Source organism: Telopea speciosissima, chromosome 6, assembly GCF_018873765.1.
Source record: "Telopea speciosissima isolate NSW1024214 ecotype Mountain lineage chromosome 6, Tspe_v1, whole genome shotgun sequence".
NCBI lineage: Eukaryota > Viridiplantae > Streptophyta > Magnoliopsida > Proteales > Proteaceae > Telopea > Telopea speciosissima.
This window is the reverse complement of record NC_057921.1, coordinates 54,876,343-54,901,753: the sequence shown is the minus strand read 5'-3', so window position 1 is coordinate 54,901,753 and position 25,411 is coordinate 54,876,343. Positions and strand designations below refer to the sequence as shown.

The 25,411-nt window shown below is 37.4% G+C and overlaps 1 protein-coding gene across 1 annotated transcript; it reads left to right on the top strand.

The window, feature by feature from the left end:
* Positions 1-4,400: 4,400 nt before the first annotated feature.
* Positions 4,401-23,077, top strand: LOC122664526 (novel plant SNARE 11-like). Its single transcript, XM_043860377.1, has 10 exons — positions 4,401-4,846; positions 5,191-5,283; positions 6,014-6,107; positions 6,227-6,264; positions 12,897-12,982; positions 15,930-16,009; positions 17,458-17,514; positions 17,654-17,746; positions 17,870-17,944; positions 22,954-23,077. The coding sequence occupies exons 1-10, from the start codon at positions 4,770-4,772 to the stop codon at positions 23,041-23,043; spliced, it is 783 nt and encodes a 260-aa protein (XP_043716312.1). The 5' UTR covers positions 4,401-4,769; the 3' UTR covers positions 23,044-23,077.
* Positions 23,078-25,411: the final 2,334 nt, after the last annotated feature.

Below are 25,411 nucleotides of genomic sequence, written 5' to 3'. Positions count from 1 at the left end.
GTCCGAAGAATATGAAGTGTAAAAATATGTAAACTTAGAAACTCGATCAGAGACACAAAATGGAGAGCTTGAACAGAAGAATGGCAGTGAAAGATGGCTATCATTAGGGTAATAAAACTCGCCATATATATGAGCTATTTTTTTTATTTTGGTAAGACATATATATGAGCTATTGTAATAAGAGCTCTAGCTCTTCTATTAATACAAACCATAGAATACTTCTATAATAGTATTTTAATATCCCACAAAATATCAAACAGTTTCACATCCATCGACAGGTCTGTTGCATTACCCACTGCACCAAATCCTCACAATCAGTCCAAATGGAAGGATTAGATGGCGTTACCCACTGCATACGCCATCTAAAGCTTCTCGAGAGAGAGTGTTCTACGATCAGCTTACTCTCCCTGGTTGGTTTATAAACTACGTAGCCTTGCGTTTTCAGATGTTGCAATCCTTGAAATCCTCCTCGCTTTGGCTTCTCGTACATGTTCTCTATGGCCAAAATCCGTACAAGCAAGAGCACCACTATTATTACAGATAATAACAGAAGCCCAAAGCCCAACCAGCCTTCCTAGTCTCTTGGGCAAAACTGTCATCATAGATAAGAGTAATACAATCAAGCTTCGCAAGCTCAACGTAGTCAATCATCAACAAGGGAGCTGAGGGTGATGAAGGAGGTTCAAGCACAAGGGAAAACTTAGAAGATTCTGGTCAGCTACCCACCTATTAATATTCCTTAAAATGATAGTAGGGTCATTTACCAAAAAAAAAAGAAAAAAATGATAGTAGGGTTAGATGGAGGATGGGCAAATAGACAACGATTCATAGCATTCCATAAGAAATAACAGGTAATAGATAAAATAAAAAGGAAAAAGACTTGTCTTGAATGGGTGATGATTTTGGTGTTTTTTTTTTGTTAGTAAGAGAAAATTATTTTCAAAAACAATAATTTACAGATAGGTTCTGTATACAAAAAGATTGTTTTCCAATAACAACACAGTAAGCTAGATGTTGCAAAATAAAAGCAACTGGATCAGGTTGATAATCAATAATCTTCAATTGAAAGAGACTCGAAATATGATGGAGAGTTGCCGATAGTAAAAAAGATGGCCAGTATTCATTTGAAGGATTCAGAAGCTTCCTTGAGACGTCCTTGTTAGAAGCTCAAATTTCAGCAATTGGGAATGAACATTTTTTAGCTTGATTAAGTCCTGCAAAAAATACTGGCTATCTCCGCATCCACTTTGTCTCTTAAAATATCAAAACCTATAGCTATCATCATAATTTTTCCTTGAAACAAAATGCAAAAAGTCTAGGTGATGATTTGGGTGTTAACAGTGAATGAAGGAGATCATTCAGAGAGGAAGCTCAGATTGTAACCTCGAGAATCTTGCTGCCCAAATCCTTATAAAGAAAAGGCAAGATTTAAAAAAAAAAAAAAAAACCGTTCGATCTATTTCCTCTCTTTATCACAAAACACATAAAAACTCTATTAATAACCCCAAGGGGTCAGCTTAGTTGACAAAAGATCAACTCCTCAAATAAGAAGTCATAAGTTCAAACCACCTTGGGGCCTATCCCCATCCTCTAATTTCCCCCCTCCTATTATACAAACTCTTAATCCAAAAAGAAGAAAAAAAAAAAAAACTCTATCAATACATAATGAAACAAATTAAAGCAGCTTTGAAATTTTTGATGTTTTCATTTTCCATAATATATTCCATAAAGCATTCCCATTTCTAAAAACATGAGAAGAGGACAGAGTACTTGCGAACTTGACAGTCACTTTAGTTATAAGTATTCCATTTTTTGACAAAAGGGCAAAATAGAAAATCCAAATGGGATATAGAGGCAAAAGAATCTGAACAATGCATGAAGCAATGTCCCAAGGAAAAATGGAAAAAATCTAAGTGGTATTACAATATTGTCCTCAGAGTAGTTCAGTCACATAATAGAAAGAGGGATTTAGGATCATAACAGATCCAATATAAAATTGAGGCCATCGTGGGATCCATGGATCATCCCAAATGTAAATAAAGACAGCAATACCCACCTTCCAATAGACATTCACACATAAGAAAAGAATTATGTGAGAAATACTATTCCATATCCAAGACCCTTCTTAGAAACAAACATTTTGTTTAAAATACACTTTGAGGGAAATATTTAACTTTCAAACCACAAGGAATTAAGTTTAGTCACAATTCTCCATCCAAGTGTCTATAGACGGGATCTATTATGTAAGGAACTTAGGTTAAAGCCTAAACCCCCAATTTTTTCTTGGGGTTTATGCATAGTATCCCAAGTGATGGGGCATAAAACACCCCATCTATCAGAGGCTGCCACATGGCCGACCTGACCTCAGTCCGAGAACCGAATTGAGCCGAGCAGGAAATCGGGCCTACCCCATCTCCGATAAGTCACCTGACAGAGCTAGACTCGCACAAGCTAGCCGGTGGCTGAGGCCGAGCTCTGAGCCGAGCTCACACAGGTCAGCCATAAACCCCTGGTCGAGCTGGCTATCGAGAACAACCTCTCGGGCTGACCTCCCAGGCAGAGGTGATTGCTAAGGCCGACCGACTAGGCCGACCCCCCAGGCCGAGCCCTCCTACATGGAAGCTACCATAGCGCCCCACCGGGGATCGCGGGGCCACGTCAGCGCATCTCGAGAATCACGGGATAAGAATCGAGTCACGATCCCAACGCGATACGAAGTCACACTCTACATGGACTCTTACCTTAATAAGAGCCTGACCCCAAAAATAGCTCTCCACTCCGCTCTACGCTAGAGAGCCTTCCAAAAGAAGGCCTCCTACCATACGAGGACTCTCCCAACCGCCTCATCTCGTCCTCACTCTATAAATACCCAGGTATGGAGCACCACTCCTCATCTGACTTTTTACTAGCTGTTACGCTGTTGCACTGATGATCTAACTTGAGCATCAGAGAGCCCTAGGCCGGAGCCACACCGGCTCCCTTGTGGTCATCACTTGGTCTTTGCAGGCTCATCCGTGGGCGAACCAAGCATCGGAGATTTCCACACGCAACACCAAGAAATCAATATTTTTTGTGATAAATGGTTCTCATATTTAATCTTTTTCTTTGCTGGCAACAAGGCAATAATGATTTGACAGGTGGCTACCAAGGGCCTGTGGGGCGGCGTTAAGAATATAAAGAAAATAAATAGGAGAGGTGGAAATTGTTCCTATAGAGGGACATGAATTAGTCGAGGTTTTAAAGGTACAAAGCTCATGAAAATAAAGGTTGAAAATAAACCAGTCTGACCATCGAGAAGGCCTTCCTAACCAAGGAGTCAATAATGTTATTTAGTTAAATGTATAATATCATGACAAACTGCAAAAACTTCAATCGATGGCTACCCATGAGATGGTTGGAGATAATCAATTTCAAGTTATCAAATTCCACTTGAGTCATAACATTTTGGGAACACATTGAAGAGGATTAACCATGTCCTTTAAAAGGATGTATCCAGTGCACGAAACTTCCACCACTGTAAGATGTAGGGAAGATCATAATGTACGCAACTTAACCCCTATTTTCACAAAGAGAATGTTTCTAGATGTGAACCCATGAGCAATTTTGGTTAAACTGAGACTCCGGAAAAAAATTCTCTGCAATGTCTTAATTTGGCAGTGCGACCTTGAGAACTTGATACGTGAAAGATGCGACATCTAACAGTGTCGAACTCAAGAAAAAAGAAAAAAAAAATTACTTTGAAGTGAACTCGCACCTTTGACCTTTGGACGAAGCTTTTTTCATGTGTCGAGCTGGCCGCACTGTCGTGAACCCCCATATACCCGCACTGGAGAGGATTTAATCCCCCGAGACCCCCCCTCTCAAAAAACCTTACCTATCGATGTGACGTTGGACCATCATTTTATGGAACATGCTGAGCTGCTCCATGAGATAGTGGTTTGTCAGTTCGTCCTTAGCCCCAGCTTTCCACCTAAGCAACCAGGTCACATGAACATGATTCCATGCGTCCGGTCTCATTAAAGTCTGTGTCTAACAACCGTGGATTGGATTAATTATTGGTCAGATATATTTGACTTTTGTCCAAGCCGATGGTTCACAGAAGCTGATATGTCAAAAATGGAGACTCCGAGACGACTCTCTCTCTCTCTGAGTAATTGTCACTTATGTCGTCGAGATCATAGTAATCAAATCCAACGCTTAGGAAGGCCAGTTTAATATATTAAACTACCACCAGGACATCGAATCAGCATCAGTACACGTGCTTTCCGTTCCAAATGGAGGTTTAAACGGCTTAAAGTTCGGGACATATATATACGCCAGCGAATGAGCGAAGAGAAAAGATAGTTTCAAAAAAAATTGTGTGTGTGAAAATACGAGAATTGGTTCGTTCTCTCTTCCCCCCGCAAAGAGTACCGGGAAAGCCGAAAAAAGCCCTAGATTTGGGCTTCCCCGGTCGATCTAACTCTGTTATACGACCTGCATTCATCGGATCCGATCATATATTTACGTTTTTCTTCGATTTGAATCGGTTCTGCATTGATACTTCGGTGCCTGAAATCATTTTTTTTTGTTCAGTTTGAAAGCCAGAGATCGTTACTATTGTTGAACCAATTTTGAAAACTTGTTTACGGAGACTTGCCGAAGATCTGCATTTTGAAAACTTTTGATGCTTTGATATCCAAGATCTGTTATTCGACTGGAAAGCGCGGCTTTTTCCTTTTTTTAAATCGTGAAACAAGACTATTGCTTCTGGAATATCGTTATTTGAGATGGATTCGTTGTCTGCAATCAGTGAGGAGCTAGCTGAAATCGATGGACAGATTAGTGATATTTTCCGGGCTCTATCGTAAGTTCGAATAGCTACATTTCAAGAGTCAGTGATGTAGAGATTTATTGGTGCATTATGCATTTTTTAGATCTGGGGTCTCTGGTGATTGATTTCAACTCGTCGTTATATAGCTAGTCTCAGCTATAAGTTTTAATTAAACGTGACACTTGAACCTGAATGTTGACTGAACTATTAGAGAAAAGCAACAAGTATTGCAGTTCCCGAATTTCTTATTTCAATTGTCTATCATTCGTAGTAGTTGCGCTTGCATCTGACAGATATTGGTATATGTGTATCTGTCAAAAAATGTGGTTCCTATGTTCAGTTCCCGATTAATGGAACTTTTCTTTCTCTTTGCACAGAAATGGATTTCAGAAATTGGAGAAGATTAAGGACCCTAACAGGCAAAGTAGGCAATTGGAAGAACTTACAGAAAAGATGCGGGAATGTAAGAGGTATGATCTCTACTAGGTCTCTGTGTATTTTTGTGTTGTTGGTTGCTTTGGCTAATCAATACTTATATGAATTTTTGGAACACTGAAATATGCTCTGAGCAGAATTAGTAGGCTAGGACATTTAAGTCATTGTTTATTAAAATGGTGAACAAAATTCAAAAGAAACGAAATTCCATTTAAAGAGAGCTTAATCATGGTTTCTATGTTTAGAGATAGATGGGAGAAGTGATTTGATCAGTGGTTGAGGAAAATGATCTTTTTCACAATACTTGTCATGGTTTTTTTTTCTTCTCCACTAAATAATACTTAATCAGAATGGTGAAATACAGATTTCCAGTGGGGAGGGATTGGATTAGTGTTCTCTAGTCCTATTTACTATGTCTCTTGCATATGATGTCCAAGCTTTATAGATATCTAACTAAAAGAATATTATAAATGTCAAAAGATTCAGTATAAAGGAGTACAGCTATACAAATTGCACATGTAGATGCTGCATTGAGAAGGGGCCTAATTAGTTATTCTTGGAATCTGATGACTAATTTTCTCTAGTCCTTTTTACTTAGATTTCTAGATTTTCTAAAACAATGTGATTTATAGGATGTTGAAATCCTTTCTATTTTCATAGCTAAAGCCTAAAGGCAAGGCCCTAATTTCTTGTAAAGTCAGACAGGGACAGCACAATCTTCTTTTCAATGCAACCTTTCTTATAGTTAATGTTTTCTATATACAGGCTTATCAAAGAGTTTGATAGAGGACTGAAGGAAGGAGAAAGTAGAAATAGTCCGGACGACAACAGGATGCTCACTGACAAAAAACAGTCAATGGTGGAGTTCCATTTCTTGAGATATATATTATTTTTAGGCACTCAATGATTTTCTAAACGTGTATTCCAAATTCATCACATGTGCTCAACGTAACTCATTTTTTTTTCATTGTTGTGCAGATCAAGGAATTGAATTCCTATGTTGCTCTAAAAAAACAGTAAGTTATCAACTATAACTTGGAAGTTTCCAGTTTTATCTGTATATAGAACCTACTCAATGCAGAAACTCCTTGCATTTACAGGTCATCTGTATAACTATCTGATTTTGTGATGGTTAACCAGTTTCTCGTGTGCATTAGCTATTAATTTCTTTGCTAATTTATGATGTTACTGCAATCATATTCTTGAATACAAAGGTCAATTACAAAAAGTTTGTAGTTGGGCCAGTTTCATATTTGGAACAAATCATCTTCTGCTACAACAGCTTTCCTCCTATCTGCTGTCTCATTATGTGTGGGAAAGATCATCTTTGGCTTATTTTGGTGAAAAATAGCGTCTTATCTATTTTTATAAATTACAATTTAGATGCTTCTTCTTCTTGTATGGAAGCAGTAAAGAGGAGGCAAAGGAGGTCGCAATAGACAATGCCCGCTCCATATTCGATTACTTTATGAATGTTCGGAATAATGTGATTCCAGTCTTGAGGTTTTGCAATTCTATTCTATTTGTCATGCTTGTTTGTTCAATTGGGTTCTGTTTGTAATACTTGGTTTTCTGAATTTCATTAACATTAATGTTTTCTTCATTGCAAAGTTTAGAAGTCTAAAACTAATCAAATTCCTTCCAGTGCCCAATCCCCCCACCTACCCACCCCAAAAAAAAGAAGAATATTTTTCATTCGTTTGGGTGTCTTCCCACTGCCATAATGCTTGTAATGGATCAAGTTTTTCATGAAACTCTTTGTCTGGCTTACCCTTCTTTTGATTGTGACTACTTACTCTGCTACCCACTGATGTCATCTAGTATATTACTTTTCTTAAAACAACAATAACTTAGCTGTATCCCAACTTAATGGGGTCGGCTACATGGATCCTAGTAGAGATAGAAAATTAATATAAAAGTAAAAGGAAGGTGCACACAACATCGACACAAACTCTAGGGCATCGACCTTTCCTAGCTACGTACCATTTCTGAACTGCCCAACATTTTGCACCAGGCCTTGAAAATGGAGTTAATTACAACAACATCATAGTTCAACTAAATGGGGTCAGTCACATGGATCTTTGCTCTCCACTAAGCTCTAACTAAAGTCATGCCAGGGACAAGGCCTAAACTAAGCATGCCTATCTTCACTACTTCAACTATGGTGATCTTAGGCCTGCCTATGTCTCTTTTGGTTTCCTCAATCTGAATTAGGTCACTGCTCCGGACTGGGGCATTTGAAGGCCTCCGTTGAACATGGCCATGCCATCTCAAACGATTCTCTCTAAGTTTATCATGGATCAGAGCTACTTCCAACCCAGCTCTAATATGGTTATTCCTTTATCCTTCCTAGTTTTCCCACACATCCATTTCAACATCCTCATCCTCATCTCTGCAACACCAAGTTTATTTGTATGACATTTCGTCACACCCCAACATTCCGTACCATACATCATAGCTGGTCTAATGAAAGTCCTATAAAATATTCCTTTTAAGTTGAAAAGGGATACACCGATGGCACAGAACTCCGGTCACACCTCTCCACTCCATCTACCCTATTTTAATCCTCTGGGTATTGTCATCTTCAATGTCGCCCTCCTTATTTACGATTGATCTCAGATATCCAAAATGACCACTTTGCAGGATCTCCCTCTCACCAATATTCACCACCTCATTATCTGTCCCAGAGTTGCTAAAGTTATACACCATATATTTGGTCTTAGTTCTACTTATCTTCAGACCTTTTGATTCCAAGGTTGATCTCCATTGTTCCACTTTGGCATTAATCACTACTTTTGTCTCATCTACCAAAACAATATCATCTGTAAAGATCATACACCATAAGACCTCATCTTGTATGCCTCTGGTTAAGTAGTCCATCATAAGTGCAAACAAATAAGGACTTAAGGTTGATCTGTAAACCAATTGGAGATTGGGAATTCACTGCCTTGGCCCTCCCGTCGTTCTAATGCTAGTCACCACATCAGCATACATATCTTTAATTAGCTCTACGTATTTACTTGACACCCTTCTCTTCTCTAGGATATTCCAGATTAGCTCTCTAGGGATTCTGTTGTAGGATTTTTCTAGGTCTATAAAGACCATATATAGATCCTTCTTGCCCTCTCTATATCTTTCCATGAGTCTCCTAAGTAAGAAAATTACCTCTGTCGAGGATCTTCCTGGCATGAATCCGAATTGGTTTTCCGAAATACTAGTCTCCTTTCTCAGGTGGGTTTCAATAACCCTCTCCTAGAATTTCATCGTATGACTCATTAACTTTATGCCTCTATAGTTATTACAATTCTGAATATCTCCTTTGTTTTTATAAAATGGAACCTCAATGCTTCTCCTCCATTCATCTGGTATTTTCCTAGTGATCATAATCTTGTTAAACAACTTCGTTAGCCAAGATAGACCATAAAGTCCTACGCTCTTCCATACCTCAATTGGGATCCCGTCTGGGTCTGGAGCTTTGCCTACGTTCATCTTTCTTGAACTTCTTTTACTTTAGACATCCTAATTTTGCGTGTATATAGCTATGCGAAGAGGTGTCCATATGAAAAATGTCACTTTCTGCGGCCCTTTCACTCGTGGAGTCTTCATTAAGAAGCCTGTAGAAGTACTCTTTCCACTTCTCTTCAATGTCCTCATCCTTTATTAGTACTTTGCCATCTTCACTTTTGATACATCTAACGTGGTCTAAATCTTTGGTCATCCTTTCTCTCATTTTGGCTATCTTACAAATAGTTTTTTCCCAATCCTCCGAATTCAGATTATTATAGAGATTATAGATTGTCATATTTCTTCGCCCTTGCTTTCCACAAGATCTTCTTAGCTTCGTTTCTGGCAAGCTTGTATCTTGTTGGATACTCTACCTCTTCAGACCTTTGCCATGTTTTAAAGCAAGCTTTCTTGGTCTTGATGTCTGCTTGGACCTCATCATCCCATACCAGGTCTCTCTAGGATTATGTTGTATACCTTTTGTTTCCCCCCAGAACCTCTTTAGCAACTTACTTTATATAGACTGGCAACCTCAATGTCCCATTTTCTTTGTTTGATCTCTTTATCCGTAAATGTAATCAAGGACTTTCCTTTTAATCTCTACCACTTTATCTTAGGGCAAATACACTCTCTTATCCTACGTTTCTGAGAAGTGAGGCGCAAGTCCAAGACCACCATTCTATGTTGAGTGGTTAGGCTTTCCCCAGGAATAACCTTACAATCTTTACAGAATAGTCTGTTGGACCTTCTTGTGAGGAAGAAGTCTATTTGACTGGTATGGTGCCCACTGTTTTAGGTAATTAGATGTTCCTCTCTCTCTTTTTTAAGAAAGTGGTCACAATGGAAAATTTATAAGCTACTGCGACATATCTTGCTATATTACTTTTCTTAATGGAATAAATTTGATCACTTCGAATGCACTTCCTTCTTTGGTTATCATTGTCCACTGTCCTATGTCTTAATGCTTGTCAGTGGACTAATAGCAGCTGGCAAAGTACTTAGAGTATAGGTTCTGATGCTTAGCAAGATATTCGTGAACCTCTTTGCCTGGCTTGGCCCGTTATTGATTGTGGCTGCTTTCTCTACTAGTCACTGATGATGTGTAGGCATTTTTTGTCTTGGACTTTCATTTTGGCTACAAATGATAGCCAATTTCAACTTTGCTCCTCAGTTTGCTTAGATTGTTGTTGCTAACAGATATAGAAGAAGATAGATTGGGCAGAAGTGATTTCACATAGAACACTGCAAGAAGGGACATACTGAACCAGAGTTCAGGAAATATCTTATAATTTACGCTTTTTCCCATAAACCTAAGCAAATCTGGGCAGACCTCACTTGTTGGTACCCCTACCCACATTTTGCAGATTCAAGCACATGCGTGAGAGTTAAGCCTTATATTGGTCAAGAGCAATATGCACTTGGTTTTTGTAACTAAGTCAATGGCTTGGGCATGTGGGAGGTATCCCCACTAGGCACTTGCGCTTTGTGGCTCTGCCCTATTTTAATACAGAACCATCTGTTCAAAAAGCAAGATTGTTGGTACATTTCCCACTTGCTACATGCTATGGGTTTATCTAAGCATGCAATGAGTAGTATTGGGTTCTGTCCCAAGAAATTTTCTGCCTCTGTGTTTGTCTGGGTTTAGCTCTTAATCTTTGTTGGTGGACCAAAAACTGTTGTTAGGTTCACTTTATTGTCATGCTTGTGAGTGTTCATGAAAAATTATGATTTTTTTTAGGGAATCTCTTTAAATATGTATGGGGAATTATTCAACGTGCTGTTATGGCCTGTGGCATTAGGATCCTGAAAGGCTGAAATATAAATTTTCGTAATGCCATGTCTATACTCTATACATGTGTAGCCCATACACTCTTGTGGCAATTGTTTCTCTCTCTCTCTCTCTCTCTTGTTAATATGAAGCTGCTGGTACTTTAGGGGGGAGAAGCACGACAATAAAACAATGAGGTTGCAAGGAGTTCTATTGCTCATTTTAAAAGGCTCCTAGATTTGTTAGTTAAAATCCCACATGTCAAAAAAACATTGGTGGACCAGTGTGAATCAGATCCCCTTTGCACCCTCATCTCTCCATTCATAGACTAGGGGCACCTCAATCTTATAGAAAAGACTAACTGGAACCTCATTTGACCGATAAGGGGTTCTATACCTTTGTTGTAATGATTGAGTTTTTATCTGGCTCTTTTCCTTTTACCATCATTGCACCATTTGTAAATATGTGTACATATCAACCTTAAGCTATGTTTAAGCAATCAAGAAGCTATACATATATACACAAACACCCTCTATATATGGGAGTACACACACGGAACTTTCTCAACCAAAATTGATTGAGAAAAACCTGTTGTAAAATATGTGTAAATATCAACTTATATATATGTTAGGCATATCAAGAACCTGCTGCTATACAGGTATATTCACAAACAGCAGCTATAGATGGAGGTATCCTCCTTCTCAACCAAAATTTCAGCTCCCCTGGGGAGGTTGTCAACATCAAGAAATGGTTTCCAAAAGCCCCTGCTGGGTCCTTTTTTACTTTATTGTTCAATCAACATGATAAGAACATTTCTGTCATTTTAGAAATTGTGGCATGCCCCACAGTTGAGTCTGGCATATAAAGAAACCTTGGTGAATGATGACTCAAAAGTGACACCATTAAGGGCAGTGAAAAATTAGAAAGGATCAGGTCTAGATCTGACAATGCCAAGTCCCCACGTGATCCTTGATTCTGATCTTGGATGAGGACCTGTAGCTGTGTATATATTCATACTTTGCAATCTTATTGAACACTTTATTTTATTTATCACTACACCATTAAGTGTATTTGTGATTTCTAATGACTTGATTCCTCAGCACTTCGACATGCAATACCTTATAATCAGTTTAAATATGATTTTAGTGCTTTGGAGACAATATCTTGTACAGATGCACAATCTCTAGTTATTACATTATTTACATGTTGGTATCCTAATTTGACAAGCTGTACCTGGATTGCCTGAATTGTCAAACCCAGACCAACCTAGTTTTGATCCAAATAAAAGACATTGTTAAAGCCAGATTTTTAGGAAAGGTTTCATTTTAGGGACATGGTTAAATCTTGGACAAACATGAGTGGTCTGATGGGTCGGAGAAAGCATTGACACCGATACGCACCACTAGTATATGTAGTCATCTTCAAAAGATTAGTTGGCCTTGCAACTGAGTGCAATCGGTGACTGACATGGTATTGATCGTACTCTTCTAGACTCTCATTGCTCCATTATGTATGAGGGTGGGGTGATAACTTGTTTATGATGTGCAGTTATGCATGAATTATGAAATTCACCCGGAGGCCGGAGCACCCCCACAGTAGATGTTTTGAGTGCCCAGAGAACTCATATATTGAGTTTCTACGGGAATCAGGAACTATTTTGGCACTGAAATGCATGATGTTGGAATTCAAGTTTATTTGTTTTTTTTATTTTTTTAATGTGCACCAAGAAATAATGAACATAGGATATTTATTTTATCTATAAGTTAGAACTATGTAAAATACGCCAATGTCAAGTATCTGCAATACAAGCGCACCCTTATTGTTTTTCCCTCCCACTTGTCCTTGGATCCATCCTTTTTCTCATTTTTTACAAAATCCCTTTTGTAAGCAAGCTAACTTGATCTTTGTTTTCCTTTTCCTCTGCACTGTGGCTCAAAGATTTACAAGGTCATGTCCGAGAAAAATGTGAGAGACAAGTTGAATCTTTTTCAACTTAAACTTAGAGCATATGATAACAATTGGCTGGACTTTATGATCTTCTTTTACCTGGAAGAGTCACCACATATGCTGGTCCTTGTCATACTAGTTTCAGTATATTTTCATTGGGCCTTCTTTATATCTTGTTCTTTGCTTCGTTCTCCCCCCCCCCCCCCCTTTAAATTTTTAGGAGAATGGTGTTTATATTCCTAATGGTCTTGAAATATTTGTTATATTTGAACTGTAAAAGTTTGTTGTCCTTGACTCCTGTGATAAGCTTATGCTGTATGAAAAAATTACGAATTGCTTTGTTTGATGGCTAGATAACTTTCTGATAACATTGCATATTTCCCCCTTCTTCGTTATCTTTTTTTCTTATTACCGTCGATTTGATGACAGATATGCAAGCAATATGGAAAACAACAAGCGAGTTGATCTCTTTGATGGGCCTGGGTGTGATGAAGAGAATGTTTTATTGGCTTCTTGTAAGCATGCACCATCTGTTACCGTGCAGTTTTCTTTTTCATTATCCATGGTCAACCAATATTTCTGCTAATTTAAGTTGTGTAGAGTGGAAACATTGAAATGGTTGTCATATACATCACCCTCCGTGTCAGTATGATGTCCATAGATGAAATGAGTGCGGTCTTTGGACATTTGTGGGCGTAAGACTAGGGAAGATGAATAGGAGGTTAGAAGTTAATATAGATTTATGGCAGGATGGGCAATGATCTATTGAATAAACTGATGGGCCCCCATTTATCTCAGACCAGCTTGCACTTCTTGAATAGCTCTCTAGCATACTTGCTTGTCTTCCCAAGAAAAATGGGTAAGCTAAAGGATGGACAGAATCAATAGGAACAGGAGGAGGAGGAGGAGGGAGTGAAGTTGCTGGATCTGAAAACACAGCTAGTAAATAAGATGGTTATCTAAACCACCCTCTTTTGTTCACTATGTACCTTAAATTACTGGCTTGTTCCATAGGACTGGAGCACATAAAAGACATGGAGCATCTAAAGAAACTTAACAGTGCACTATGGCTAAATAGCTTTTTACTGCTTCACACTTGAAGATATTTGAAGCTAGAGGTGGTGGTGTGCTCCTTAAGAGGTCATAATACCATACTAAATTAAGGTACATCTGTGGAAACAAATTGTACTGCATTCAAAGATGCTGTAAATTTTAAATGAAAGGAAAATCTGTTTGGATAATCTGTATTGCACTCACGGTTGTCATGGCGTCTAGGCGATCCAAGGCATTGGAGAGGGTCCAAAATCAGGTTGACACCTTGACAACTATGATTGCTCTCAAAACTCCTGTTCAGTTAATGCCCATTGTGCTATAAAAATACTTAATAAGGAGTATGTTAATGTTATTGCTTGAAGGCTTAGTATCATGTAGATAATGATCTGCACATGATAAACTCATATACATGACCAAATCTTTCAGCATATAAAAATCGGTCTCTGGTTGAATAATTGGACAGGAAAACATCATGTTCAGGAAGCAAGATGAAGTCTTTATTTAATAATAAGAAGGGTGTGTTGGCAATTGGATGAAGACAAGATATGGGATTTAGAATGAGAAATTCTCCGGCTTGAAATTCTTTTGATTATGTCATAGTGATGGGCATGAGATGCATAGGTTATAATAAATCATACAATTAAAATATCATGTCTATTAGATTCATAGACTATCATAGTGGTTACTGCGACCCAAGGCGTTGGAGGGGGGGCCTGGACGCGTGGTGACACTAATAAGGTGCTTGGACGCCTAGGCGACGCCTCAACAACTGTTTGCTATTATGAAAGTGTGAATAGATAATTTTCCCCGTAGCAAATTCTGTTCTTGATTTTAAGGTTGAAGAAGCAGCGAGTTGATCCTCAAGTGTTTAGGTTTTTTGAGATGAAGTATTGGCTAGTCAATGTCGGAGCGATGACCAGTCAAGAAAAATAAAATGATCTTTTTTTTCTTCTTTAAAGTTAGGGGTTTATATGACATGCTGACAACAATTAGACCACAATATGAAATAAGATGTATTATATTAGATATTCACCTTACCAGTATTTACAAATTTTATAGGGCACTCATACGATCGGCTATGATGTATGGTGTGGAATGTTGGGCAGTTAAGAAACATAATATATATAAACTTAGTGTAGCTGCGATGAGGATGTTGAGACGGATGTGCGGTAAAACTAGGAAGGATAATAATAAATGAACAAAGTAGATCTGATTTGGGATTAGCTCCGATGCATGATAAGCTGCGAGAAATTCGTTTGAGGCGGCATGTCCATGTACAATGGAGTCCTTTAGATGCTCCAGTACGGGGGAGTGATTTGATTCAGATTTAAGGATCTAAAAGAGCCAGGGGTAGACCCAAAATGACTGTGGGAGAAGTGGTGAGAAAAAATATGCATAGCTTAGGCCTTGTAAAAAGAATGGCTTTGAATAGAGCTGATTGGAGGGTAAGGATCCATGTAGCCGACCCCATTTAGTTGGGATAAGGCTTAGTTGAGTTAAGTATTTACTATTTACCACAAAAAGCGGATTGGTGGTATTTGCATACCAAAGTGGTGAATGCTAAAAGAAGTCGAAAACAACCATTCTGTTTTGCTGTATGGCCAATATGATAAAGATAAAAAATTCTAGCTAAATTACAAAGTCTGATCCCAAAATCATAATTGCCTAAAAGTCATTGAATAGCTTGTACTTGACAAGCCACTTGATTTGTCAACTAGTTCAACCTAGGTGATCGACTTGCTGGTAGCACCTAACTAATGCATGGGTCAGTCACTTCATGCCCCTCGAAATCTTGTCCTTACCGATACACTACTTATTTTTTAAAAACAATTTGTGTTTTCACTATATCTATCAATACAGGACTGATACAGTCTGATATGGGTCCGACACTGGTGATACACTCGATATGCCTCCTATAAACCTGCAAAATTGAAACTATGACTCAAAACTGGAGCAACCAAAGGCCTTGGAAACTTTTGTTTTTTCCGATGTGTGGGGAAATCATCTAGCATAAAAAATGACCCTAATCTTCACCATTTCAACAAGTTTTGGGGATTTACAGTACTCACGTATCAAAACAGATTTGGGCGAAAAAGAGGTAAAGTTGCAGATCTCTCTCTCTCTCTCTCTCTCTCTTTTGTTATGCATCACTAAATTTATATATATAAATTCATAATAAAGTTTTTTATTTTATGCTTTGAAACCTGTATCTTTAAACCTTGATTATTGCACTTATCTAACACCTTCAATGTTGGTTGGTATAGTTTAATCTATATATGTTGGAAAAAAACCCATGCTTCCTTTTGATGTTTATGAACTTTTTCCTTATTAACCAATTTTTGCAGTTTATGGATGTTAACATCATGCTCATTTCAATTATTTCTGAAGCTGGACCTATTTTTTTTTCAGCTATGTCTAATCAACAATTAATAGATAGAGGAAACCATATGATGGATGATACTGATCAGGCCATTGAGCGCTCAAAGCAGGTCAGCCCTCCCCCCTTCTTGGTGTATGTTTTGCTCTAAGGTACTGTAGCGAAGAATGCTGGTGCTGGTCATTATTTGATGATTTGGGATGACATGAGTCCTTTATTCTTTTTATTGAACCTTTGATCATTTTGATATTACTTGAGAAATTTTCTAAATATAACTGCATGGGATCTGTTAAAGATACATATGTGGGGTGGTAGTCTTAGCTAAGTAATTTGGGATTTAATCGTTATATTATTTCTGTTTGCTATTATAGTTATGTTTCAGTTTCTTTTGTAACTAGCTTCTAGGTTTAGCTAGGTAAGAGGTGTTAGAGTCATATTCCGTTGTAACTCTTATTTGTTTTTCTATATATAAAGACATGAAGGTTGGTACTATAGATACACACCATCTGTCGTCCAGCTCTTTTCCCAACTTCTTTTCTCTCCCTCTCTTCTCAGTTCTCTTCTTCTTCTTCTATAGATTCTGGTTTGTTTTCTCTTTGGCTTTGTTACAGGCTTCTTGTAGAATTCTTCTTTCTTCTTCAAGCAGCCATTGATCTTTCTTTATTTATTTGTTTTGTTTTACATCATTAATGTTGGCTGTTGTGGAATCCGGAACTATGTCAGGAACTGCTGGTTCTCTAACTCCATTGAAAGAATTTCAATGACATTATAAGAAAAAGGAAAACATTAGTGGTGCATTGAAGCACAAGGTTTTAAATCTCAGGATCACAGATCAGATGGGACACTGCTGATAGTGAGGCAGATAGGCTGATTCACACGTTCTGATCCCAAGATTCAAAACCTTGTTGAAACTTTTCTGCTCAGGGCATTAAACATCAGGACTATGGATAATGCCAGTAGACTCATTGGTTGAAAATTGAAATATGCAGCTGGTGGTTCACATTTATGGCTTCGTAGAATGTAGATGGTTAGTTTACAGTTGTGCACAGGTTGCTCTCTCTCTCTTATCCGGGGGGGGGTGGTTGGGGTGGGTTGGAGCAGTTTTGAGGGTTGTCCATTCTTTTGAAAGTATAGTTGGGCAGAAGAAAGAGGATAAATCAGATACCAATTACCTGCATGATTGGTCTTTTTCGCAAGTTGTCTCTTTTTTTTTTTTTTTTTTTTTTAATAAGAGTAGGTTATCTCAACAAAATCGGAAGGTTAACGAGCTTCCAGTTGGTACTGCAGTTGCCTTGATGTTGTATTATGCCTCCCCACCCCCCACCCCCCCCCAAAAAAAAAAAAAAAAAAAAAAAAGGGGCCCATGGTTGATATATTTTAAAGTAAAAAAAGATAAGAAAAATTATCATGGTTTGCCTTGATGTGTATCCCTGTTTATGACATAACTTCTGTTTGAGCAAGATTGAGAAGAAAAATTCAACTTCAATAGTTTGAATTATTCCAAATTATAACTTATTCAGATCTACATGGGACATGTTCTAAATATTATCATGGTTATAGGTTGTTCAACAAACAATCAATGTTGGAGCTGAGACGGCAGCTGCTCTCAAGGAACAGGTTTGTGTCATTTGACCAGATTCCAGATCAAAGATTCCAAAAGTTCAGGCTTATTGCTACATTCTATTTGGTTTATTTTTCTCTTATTTTTTCCATATTGGGAACTAATTTTTTTTTTTGTTGTAATTTCTATGTTTAGACAGAACAAATGAGTAGGATTGTCAATGAGCTGGACTCGATCCACTTCTCTATCAAGAAGGCATCTAAACTGGTTAAGGAAATTGGTAGGCAGGTCAATTTCTAAAATTTTTCCATCTCCTTTCTTTTTCTTCTTTCCAGTATTATGTTGAGTTGTGTTTGTTGCTGTGGTACTCATATTTGTTACTTTTGTTGTTACTTGTCATCCTCTTTCTAGGTTGCAACTGACAAGTGTATAATGGCCATGCTTGTCCTGATTGTCATTGGCGTCATAGCCATCATCATTGTGAAGGTATATATGTGTGTATTCTGATTTTTTTTCTTCTAATTTATGGTGAAAATCTATATCTTTTTAGTTTCTCTCGATGAGAATGTCTACATAAATGGGCGGACAAAAGCTATTTTCTTCCTCGTGGCAGGTTGAATGGGGCTGAAATTTTGTGGACAGGTGGACCCAATGTCCCTTTTTCACATGTCAAGTTTTAGCTCAAAAGGAGTTAATCACATGGAAGCTGGAGTATAGAAAAATTGACTTCAAAAGAGTACACAAATGCTTGAATGACCGAGGGATGCATTATATGACCTAGAATTACCACTAGGCTTGCGGGAAGGAATCTCCTCCACTCCCAACCTTTTGCTTTACCACAATAAGGCTGGTGCTGCATCACCACAGTCCAAGGAACAGCATCGCCACTGACCCAAAGAGGCAACAACCAAGCTTCTCAATCACTCAAAATCATTGGAGGCTGTGCTTCCTTTGTTTTATTTATAATGTGTTGTATCACAAAAAAAGTAACTCTAAAAACTAGCAACTCTTCTAGAAAGAAGATCTAAGTGCTATTAAACAAAAATAATACCAAATAAGCAACTCCTGTATTGCTGTTGACTTAGCAACTAAATCTATTACAAAATAGAACTAGAATAAAAGAAACTATCACAAAATAGAGACTAAAGCAGTAGTGGATCTAACAGAATATTTCAGGCAGCAATCTTCTAGATGATGTCGTCATCTAGATAAACTCCTCTCTATGCAAATCACATGGGGCTCACACACACAATTCTACGTTTAATTTTTAGATTATCTTCCATGCAAATCTCCTCCAAATTTTTTAAAACAAACAATAAACACCAAAATAGAAACTAACTACTTGATCCCGTATAGGACTCCAATCCCTAATATTTGGCCTTGTTGGATTGCCCCCATTACAATAGTAAACACAAAATAATAAGCCCATGACCCTTACAACTCATTGGGCTCTCAAATTAAGTCTAACCTAAAGAAAACTTAAACCATGGGTTCAGTTAGACCCAATAAACTAAGCCAAACCCAAAACAACAGGCCCATGTTTCTTGCTGGAATTCTGCATCAATTCTTCCTGTCTTGAAAATAAACTCGTCCACCAGTTTTGTATCGATGCTGAATTAGAACTGCATGATCATCCTTCAATTGGAAGTAGAATACGACAACCGTTGATTTCATCTGCCATCCCTAAGCTCTGATACGAAATATGCAGAAACAGTCTCGAACCAGCATAGCCAACGAGAGATCAACTGCAACATGATCGTATAGAGGGTCAAATCAATATTGATAACAGAATTTTCTAACACCTTTTGTTTTTTTAACATATGAAAGAAGAAATAAAAGGGATATGACTTAGAGTCACCACTAGACCTGCAGGAAGGAATCACCACCAATCCCAACCAATTGCTTCCCCACAATAGGGCTAGGGCTGCATCACCACAGTCCAAGGAACACCATCACCACTGACCCAAAGAGGCAAAAGGCAAGCTTCTCAATCACTCAAAACCGTTGGAGGCTGTGCCTCCTTTGCTTTTTTTATGATATGTGTTGTATTACAAAAAAAGTAACTCTAAAAACTAGCAACTTTTCTAGAATGAAGATCTAATTGATATTACACAAAAATAAAACCAAAATAGCAACTCCTAGAATAAAATAACTATTCTAAATAGAAACTAAAGTAGTAGTGGATCTAACAGAATATTCCAGCCAGCAATCTTCTTGATATTCTCCTCTCCATTCAAATCACATGGGGCCCACGTAAATTTTCATTCGATCTTTTAGAATATCCTCCATGCAAATCTCCTCTAAATCTTCTAAAACAAACAATAAATACCAAAATACAAACAAACTACTTAATCCCGTATAAGACTCCAATCCCTAATATTTGGGCTTATAGGATTGACCCATCACTATAGCAAACAAAAAAATACTAAGCCCATGCCCCATATTAAGCCTAACTTAAACCATAGGTTCAGTTGTACCCAATAAACTAAACCAAACCCAAAACAACCGGCCCATCTTCTTTCTTGCAATCTGCATCAATCACCCTTCTACACAATTAGGTGTGCTCGTTCCCCTATTTTTGTTGGTGTGCCCATTGAGAGAAACTTTGCCTAATTATTAATTTCTATGTATCCCATATTTTAACCAATTGGAGTGAAAATATACCTTCAGCTTTTCTACAAGTGATAGGTTATAGTTATTGAAGAGAAGAGGGAATAAAGGCCATTAGGTTTATAATTAATGGGCACTTTGTTTCATGTCTCCTATGCTGAAACATCAAGACTAGATTTACTTTGCTTACCAGGCTATTTAACTACCAAGATTGATTTAGAATCGGACATTTTATACTTCTCGGGGTGCTCTGAAAACATTTTTTTGGGAATTTTCCTTTGTAGTATATTTTCTTGAAAGCAAAAAATGCAATGTTAAGTGTTAAGTGTAAATTTCAACCATACACACCGAGTGTCATCACCTCCTGTAAACATGTTATTTCTCATGTTTCATGGCACAATTGTGATGAGTTCTTTATTTCTAATTCCAAACGTCTCCAAAGTTGGATCTTGGAACTAATACGATGGGCATAGAATGTCTTGACCGTTTGGAAAAGAAAAGGTTCCTGCATCTCTAATTGGTTGAAATAGTGTCTCTCTAATAATAAATTGACCACCTTCGATTATTTGGTATGTGGGCATCGTAATGCCAGAGTTTATTCTCAAAAAGATGAACTGGATGAATTTTGGAGGGCGGGGTTTACCCATTTATGAGATTTCTAGCTGTGTGTCCTAGACTCCTAGTATAGAAGGAAGCAAGGTTTGAAAATTCAATCGAAATTGTTGAACTTTGAAAATTGTTTTGGATTCCATGGACCTTGAAACTAAATCACATGGAAACAAAAGAATACAATATTTCATCGAAATAATCAAAACAAAAGTATTGAAATACCAAAAACTTTAATTGAAATGATTGAAATTTTATTTTACTTTCTTCATATAAAATATCAAAATTGGAGTTAGAATGCTTCAAATTGTTCTAAAACTTACAAATCTTGGGAGATTCAAATCTCTCCTTAACTATCTAAGCTCCTATGATAAGATTGGAAGGAGATTCAATGATATTTGCACACATTTGGGGTAAAATTTCAAGAAAAGTTAAGTCCCTAAAACTCATCATCTTGGTTTAATTTTTTTTTATTTATTAGATTTGAACAATTTTTGACTCATCATCTTGGTTTTATTTTTTATTAGCTTTGAACAATGTTTGAATGCTTAAGTAAGATTCTAATGGGGGATATCTAGGGACTTGAGGGACAGGAAGAAACCTCAAATAAAAGCTAGAATCGCAAGAAATTAGGAACCAAAGCAAAGCAATATTATCGGCAAAAAACATCACTAAAAAACCTCATCTTGAATGTCTATTGTTAAATCATCCATGATAAGTGCCAACTAATAAGGGCTTAAAGCTGATCCTTGATGTAACCCAATTGAAATTGGGAAGTCACTACCTTGATCCCCCACAGTTCTTGCAGTCAACACACCATTGTACATATCTTGAAGTATGTCTACATATTTGCTTGAAACACTTCTATTCACTAGTACTTGCCAGATTAACTCTCTAGGGACTTTGTCATAAGCATTTTTTAGATCAATAAAGACCATATGGAGATCTTTCTTGCAATCTCTAAATCTTTCCATGAGTCTCCTAGGTAAGTAAATAGCTTCTATCATGGTTCTTTGTGGTGTAAGACCAAATTGGTTTTCTGTAATAATAGTTTCTTGTCTAATGTGAGTTTCAATAACCCTCTCCCATAATTTCATAGTATGTCTCATTAGTTTTATGCCTCATAGTTATAACAACTCTGAATAGCACCTTTATTTTTATAAATGGGAGCCACAATGCTTCTCCATTCCTCTTGCATTTTCCTTGTACTCATAATCTTATTAAAAAACTTGGTTAGCCAAGATAAACCATAGATTCCTATGCTCTTCCTTCTATTGGGACCCCATCTGGACCTGGTGTCTTCCTTACTTTCATCCTCCTTAAAGCTTCTTTTACTTCAGGTACCCTAATTTTTTTGTCCTTAAACTTTCTTGAAACCCATATTCCACAAAGTAATTAGGTTGGATTGGCTTTGTTAGGCCCATATAATAATTTGGTAACCACATTAGGTTTTGTTGGCTCGTGAAAGTGTATGGACAATAGTATGAATAATTACTTGGTGTCAATATTATATTATGTGCATAATAACTTATATGTAGGGGGAAGTGCTTGTAATGCAGTGGCGGCAGCCAGCCAGTGCCCAGTGGGTCTGGTTGTAGTCCAGGGAGGTCGACTTATCGGCTCTCCTACCCCCCATGCTCCCAAATAAGTGCGGTCCCCTTGGATCCCCATGGGCACCCTGCTGGCCCCTTAGGTGGTCTTGCAACCCCCCAAAAAAAAAACTTATATATAGGTGAAAGGACACAATACCTTTGCTATACACTAGCAAAATAGGGTGCATTATTCATCTGATTATCCATACATGTGTATTTCCATAATTTTCCCTCATTTCCCAATTTATTTTTTTGCAAATTTCGACCATTTTGAAGAAACATTTCGGTTTTGACAGGGGTCAAAATTACCTATTTTGTCGACTTCTCAAACCTTTTGAGTAAAGTTCATTTAGCATGGTGGATCTCAGGCCCTTAATGGTTCTCTTCATGTAGGATGGATCCTAACCTTTAGTTGTATGATCTTGCAACTGTGTATGTGCATCTTGTCCATGCCAGAAACAGGATATTTGAATTTTCAATTTTTGATTGATTCAATTCAGCATTCACATTTTGGTTTGGATATACTTGGGGGGCTGATTATAGACCTACATCTAGTGAGCTAGTTAGATAATGTTACTTGTGAAATTGTTGGCTATTGTACCTGCAACCCTTTATTTGTTTTACTCATTTGGAATATGGTAATTTATCCTCTTTTTTTTTTTTTTTTACCTCTGTTTGGACTTCCAGCTTGTGAACCCTAATAACAAGGACATTCGGAATATTCCTGGGCTTGCCCCACCAGCTCCTGCACGGAAACTTCTTTGGGATCTGAATTAGCGTACAGAAAGAGAACCATCTCATGCGACTGTTGTGTGGTATAGGATGAATTGTGTGAGAATTTCTTTTATAGTATTTTCTGTATGTTACCCACATGAATGGAAAATCCAAAATACCATATAAGGAGCAGATTATGTAACACAGGGTTGCTGAAGCCCCAGTCTGATTAGCCATGGTGCAAGATGTTGGTTTCCAATCTTATGCCATTATTGTGGCCAACAATGCAGTTCCGACCTCACAAGCCCCAAATGAGTGAGCTTATCTTTGTGATGATATACGATTGCAGAATTAGTCGTCTCAGTTGATTGAGACGATCCTGTACAATAGTTAGATGATTTCTCTACATATTTTCTTCCATTTCTTATGTTTTTTCTTGTCTTTTACTCTTATATTTGATGTTTATTTGGGGTTAGATGTTCATATTTTTTTTTAAGTATTCTTCCTTGTTTCTTTGTCTGTGGTACCAATAGATTGTGATTATATTTATTATTCAACTATTTAAGGACTTGAAAACTTTATTTACTGCCATGATTTCATTCCAAGGGGATAAAGGAGCGGTTTCTGTCTCTAAGGACCCTCCATCAATGCAACGGGACCAGTTAGAGGATATATAAGGATATATCCACACCCTCTAGTTAAATTTACCATTATGGAACCTGTGTTAGTCAAATAGTTCTTAAGGATATATAATCATTTTTGTGCTTTCCAGATTAAATGACAAAACACATTATTCCAACAATCCTCAAAACTAGTAGTGAGTAAAAGTTGAGTGTTGGGGTTCTACATGAAAGCGATTATCTCACATCTTATGTGAATAGTCTAATGTGAATGCATATAAGGATTTGGACACCCTCTCAATAACTAACTTTTAAAGGTGAGTTTTATCTGAATTCTCAACTAGTGATATCAGAGTTATAGCATTTCCCATACACTGGTTAAAGGTCATGATAGCCACCAGAACTTGGGTCGATGAGATCATTCAAACACCATAATGAGGGTTGCTTTATTCTTGACCGATCCATTATTCTTAAAACAGATATTGCATTTAATTAACGAGTAAAACATGACAGAAGCAATGCTCCTTTTGAGGTATATATATACAAGGTCGAGGCTTCAACTCAGGCCGGCCTTGGGTAAAAAAAAAAGGTTGTACCTAGTGCACAAGGCTCCTGCGTTTAGCAGGGTCTGGGGAGGGTCAGATGTACGCAGCCTTACCCTTGTTTTTAGAGAGACTGTTTCCAGGATTTGAACCCGTGACCAAGCGTTCAGCAAATGAACACTTGACCAACGCTAGGTCTTGACTCATATATGTTACCCTTAAGTTGGAACTGGGCCCAAACCATCGACCCTGACTATTTGACACCTCTAGTTAATTTGTCTACCACTTGACTACTCTGTATTTTCATGGTAATATTATCAATGTTATCATCTATCAATAAGGTAGGTTTCAACCTGAGCCAATTTTACCATTTATTTTAGTTTTTATTACTTAAACTAGATTGAGGTGGATTTAGATATTAGTAATTAGAAATTTAGAACTCTAATTACAGTAATTTTTTTTCCATTTATTTTAGTTTCTAGTCTCTCTCTCTCTCTCTCTAGCTTCTTTGACCAGGTGTGTATTAGGGCAGGTTATGGGAAAGGGATTGACCACCTTCCAAATTCCAATAAAGAATTGAATTCCTCCCCAAAACCAGATCCATTCCATATAAAACTTCTACTTCATGTTCCACTAAGGAAAATTTTCAATTATATATAAAAAAGCCAGGTTATACTCAAGCTGTTATCATGCGGAATGCACCCTCTAGAAGGGTGATTATTTTTATGAAATATAAATGATAAGGGAAAAGATAGCTACACTATTTGTACAAATTCTTTTATACCCTCTTCACATAAAAAACATTGACACTCACAATGATATTTCTCTTTTCTATTGTGATCATGTGAGCCTCATATGGATGATACCATTTTTCAACCTCTCGGATTCCTTCTTACATTGTCCTTGTAAGAAACCCTCCCCCAAATGGTAATTACAAAAGTTTCTATATCATACAGTATCATCAGATTTTATAATTATCTTTTGTCTTATATGATTTATTTTAGATAATATATATATATTATGCACTATATATAGAATCTTAGTTATAAGTTCTTGCGCTTGAATGAGACTCTGGAATAGTGCTACGATACTTCAGATATTTGTATACATGGAAGGTCATTGTGATATTTTAATGATTTTGATTATCTATATCCACTATAAAGAAAAACTTTCACAAAAAAATAAAGGAAGAGTTTTTGTATATGGCCGTACATGGTGCACGATCGTGCTTTCAACTGTTGGACAGACATGATCGTGTATAGTACACGG